The sequence below is a fragment of the Caenorhabditis briggsae genome, assembly GCF_000004555.2.
Source record: "Caenorhabditis briggsae complete genome, chrI, whole genome shotgun sequence".
In the NCBI taxonomy this organism is placed as follows: domain Eukaryota; kingdom Metazoa; phylum Nematoda; class Chromadorea; order Rhabditida; family Rhabditidae; genus Caenorhabditis; species Caenorhabditis briggsae.
Genome location: NC_013489.2, coordinates 9,973 through 14,211, shown reverse-complemented (window position 1 = coordinate 14,211; position 4,239 = coordinate 9,973). Strand labels below are relative to the sequence as shown.

At 36.3% G+C, this 4,239-nt stretch overlaps 2 protein-coding genes across 2 annotated transcripts; one reads left to right on the top strand and one right to left on the bottom strand.

The window, feature by feature from the left end:
- Positions 1 to 113: 113 nt before the first annotated feature.
- Positions 114 to 1,841, bottom strand: CBG23991 (the record flags this gene model as incomplete). Its single annotated transcript, XM_045242546.1, has 3 exons — positions 114 to 986; positions 1,194 to 1,300; positions 1,799 to 1,841. The coding sequence occupies 3 exons, from the start codon at positions 1,839 to 1,841 to the stop codon at positions 114 to 116; spliced, it is 1,023 nt and encodes a 340-aa protein (XP_045091223.1).
- A 1,166-nt stretch (positions 1,842 to 3,007) lies between these two features.
- On the top strand, positions 3,008 to 3,731 carry CBG23990 (the record flags this gene model as incomplete). The annotated part of the gene is made up of 3 exons (XM_045242069.1): positions 3,008 to 3,071; positions 3,309 to 3,415; positions 3,624 to 3,731. The coding sequence occupies 3 exons, from the start codon at positions 3,008 to 3,010 to the stop codon at positions 3,729 to 3,731; spliced, it is 279 nt and encodes a 92-aa protein (XP_045091222.1).
- Positions 3,732 to 4,239: the final 508 nt, after the last annotated feature.

Sequence of the window (4,239 nt, the reverse complement as noted above, 5' to 3'; positions counted from 1 at the left end):
GAAAGTCTCCTGAAGTTGGCACGTCTTCAGAATTCTCCTTCTTCTTTTTTGTCACTTTCGTCCATTCAGAATCCGCCACGTCAACTGACTCCTCTTTTATCCACTTTTCACATTCAGAATCCGCCACGTCTCCCGGTTAAGTCTTCCGAAGTTGGCACGTCATCAGAAGTCTTCTTCTTCTTCTTCGTTTTAGTAAATTTGGATTCAGAATCCGTCACGTCTTTTGTACTTCGACGTTTTCTTTTTTCAGATTTTTTGGATTCAGAATTTGAAATGTCTTCTGGGAACTCTTCTGGATCCTTCCTTTTTTTATTTTTGGACTTCGCGGGATCTTTATTCTTCACGTCTTCTGAAGTGTCTTCTAAACAGATCACGCCATCTTGATCTGAATCATCTGACGCCTCCACCAATTTTTTCGATCGATTTCTCACATTTTTCTTCTGCTTTTTGGCGATTTTCTTCAGCGACGTCTTCTTCTTCATCATGTCTTCGTTCATCTCCAAGTTTTCCGAATTTTCAGACATTTTTAACCAAATTTTCTCGGGATCTGCTTTTTCCAGTATCTCATCCATTTCTATTTTCCTCTTTTCGTCTATTTCACGTGAAATTTTTCTAGAATATTTTAGAAGACGTTCGATGTCAACGTCTTCTTCGTCTTCTGAATCCTCCACGTCTTCAGAATCCTTCATCTGAATCGCCTTCTGATTCGACGTCAATTCCACTAGAATCTTCATTCCCGACGCGTTTTCCACTCTCTTTTTTGCCTTCTTCAGTGATAAATATTCAGAATTTTCTGGATCCAAAATTTTTGATAACGTCTCCTGAATGATGCCTGAAGGCGTGGTGGCGATGAGCGGGTGGAGTTTGGCGGGAAATTTGAAATTTCCGCTGGATTTTCGGTCCTTGTAGAGGATGTAGGCTTCGATGGCGGATTTCAGAAGATGACGTGGCTTGATGGGGTGTTTGATGGTTGTTATGCGGGATTCCTGAAAATGAGAAATTTGAGATTTAAGGATTACTGTAAATGTCTTTATTTCAAAGGTTACTGTATTTTTTTTTGAATCAAAAGAAAAAATCAATATTTTTTCATGAAAAATGATCAATGATGATGATTTAAAAACTTTCATGAGAAAAATTAAAGATTATTTTTCAATTTTTTTTCAGAATTTTCAATTATTTATGAATCTTCTTACCATGATCCATTTGACACACTTTTTGTTTTTGAGAAAGTTCTTTGTTAAATCACTCGCCAATGGATTTGCCAACTCGAATTCCAGAACGGCTTCGTATCGATTTTTGTCTGGAATTTTTTTTTGGAAAAAAAAACAGCTACGCTTAGGCTCAGGCGCAGGCGTAGCCTGCGCTATTTGGGCTGAGGTCGGAGGGGTGAAATTGGAATTTTCAAGTTTTTTTTTCACCATTGGATAGAGCATCGAAAAAAAGGGACATACTATCCTTAGTTTTTCACCTAAGGGCACCGTCGCTATGACGGTCCAAAGTCAAAATTTCAAAATTTTCTTTTTAATATAACTTTTGAACGGATTAATTTTATGAATTCGGAGTTTGACCATTCGATGCGTCTTTGGAAGGCGCATTTTTTTAACAAGACAAAATTTTTTTTTTGGACCCCCCGACCCCCGAAAAGTCGATTTTAAACTTTCAAATTGACCGTTTAGCTACACCTTCTATACGAATTTCCTAATTTTTTTACTGAAGGTCCGCCTTGGGCTTGCGCGTTTTTTAAGTATAGTATGTGAACACATATAATTGTGGGAAAGTCCCCAAATTTTGAAAAAACCGGTTTTTGGGGTCCATATCTCGTTAACGGTCAGAGGCGGCATGGTACCGACAGAAGGAAAGTTGTAGTACATAATGAGGTTTAAATCATGGGCAAAAAAAATTTTCACTTTTGTGACCACCCGGGTGTGATATGGCCGTTTGAAAAAAACTGCTAAAAAACTGTCTATAGAATCCTTTTCGGACCACTTTTAATCGATTGGAAATTGAAAAATAGCTCGATTTAAGGTTTTAAAACAATATGTTAAACGGTTCGTTTTCGAGCTACAGTCGGTCAAACACAAAAAACGTCATTTTTTCGAGGTTTTTGGCAATTTTGAGGTCTTAAACGTAAAGATAGGGTATAGATGAAGGGGAACAAAAATGTAGAGTTCATTGATCGATTCGTTTTTTTACCATCCCTCTACAACCATTTTGACGCAAGTTACGGTCGTTTTAAGTTTTAATGTACTGTGGCTTTGCACTGTTTGACGAGCGCGCACCACTGTTTGACGTGTAATAACTCAGTTGAGAAAAGAGATAAACATGTTCTGATTTTTGCATCATGGATAGGAAATGTTGGGAAGTGTGTCCAAAATTTCACCTTCGGTCCGAGGAACCCGCCTGTGGCACTAATTTTTTTTTCCATTTTTTCGAGTACTGTAGGGGTCCCTGAGTGTAAATTAAGTGTTTTTAAGTATTTTTAGGGTTTTTGAAATTTTGAAAAAAAAATTTTTTATTGAAAATTTTTTTTTTGAAAATTTTTTTTTTTGAAAATTTTTTTTTTGAAAATTTTTTTAACGACCATTTTCTAAATTGTTGCTTATTACTTAATAACAGGTGGTTTCATAGGATTATCTTGCGAGCGAAGCGAGCGGTCTATTAACTTTCATAGGTCGATCCAGCAGCCCAAATCATGTTTTAGTTTCAGTAATGAAACTAAGTCCGAAAAATCTGACTAAAATAGAAGTGGAGTATGTTAACTTTCATAGAAATTATAGAAGAGTGAGAAAAGAAACCAAAAACCGGTTTTTTCAAAATTTGGGGACTTTCCCACAATTATATGTGTTCACATACTATACTTAAAAAACGCGCAAGCCCAAGGCGGACCTTCAGTAAAAAAATTAGGAAATTCGTATAGAAGGTGTAGCTAAACGGTCAATTTGAAAGTTTAAAATCGACTTTTCGGGGGTCGGGGGGTCCAAAAAAAAAATTTTGTCTTGTTAAAAAAATGCGCCTTCCAAAGACGCATCGAATGGTCAAACTCCGAATTCATAAAATTAATCCGTTCAAAAGTTATATTAAAAAGAAAATTTTGAAATTTTGACTTTGGACCGTCATAGCGCGGCAACGGTGCCCTTAGGTGAAAAACTAAGGATAGTATGTCCCTTTTTTTTTCGATGCTCTATCCAATGGTGAAAAAAAAACTTGAAAATTCCAATTTCACCCCTCCGACCTCAGCCCAAATAGCGCAGGCTACGCCTGCGCCTGAGCCTAAGCGTAGCTGTTTTTTTTCCAAAAAAAAATTCCAGACAAAAAACGATACGAAGCCGTTCTGGAATTCGAGTTGGCAAATCCATTGGCGAGTGATTTAACAAAGAACTTTCTCAAAAACAAAAAGTGTGTCAAATGGATCATGGTAAGAAGATTCATAAATAATTGAAAATTCTGAAAAAAAATTGGAAAAAAAATCTTTAATTTTTCTCATGAAAGTTTTTAAATCATCATCATTGATCATTTTTCATGAAAAAATATTGATTTTTTCTTTTGATTCAAAAAAAAATACAGTAACCTTTGAAATAAAGACATTTACAGTAATCCTTAAATCTCAAATTTCTCATTTTCAGGAATCCCGCATAACAACCATCAAACACCCCATCAAGCCACGTCATCTTCTGAAATCCGCCATCGAAGCCTACATCCTCTACAAGGACCGAAAATCCAGCGGAAATTGATGAGCGATGAGCTTAGGAAAACAACCACGCAAGAAAACAACCACGAATTTCAGTTTCTTCTTTATCGTTTTTTCTAACCCAACTTTTCTGTATGGAACTGTTTTTGTTTTTGTTTTTCAACTTAATTGTAGAACTTTACTAACCCCATTTCAATAAATTATATTTTTTAATTCTTGTGTTCTGTTCTCAACCTGTTTATGAAAAAAAGAACTCGCGTTCGTCGACGACTGATGATTTGCCAGATGAGGATATGATTTTAAGTTTTCAATTCTGACTTGAAGTCAGATTTCAAGAGGCGCTAGCAACGGCTATGATTGCTTTTCAATGAATATAACAAGTCAACTCGATATTTCAGTTCAACTCGAAATTTCAGCTCAACTCAAAATTTGTAGTTTGAATCTGATTTTAGGCGCCACGTCAGTTATTAGTTAGATACGCGTTTTCGTGGTGAGACCCATCATACGGTAAAGGGGCGGAGACTTGCCATTTCTGCTCTGCTTCAGTCATT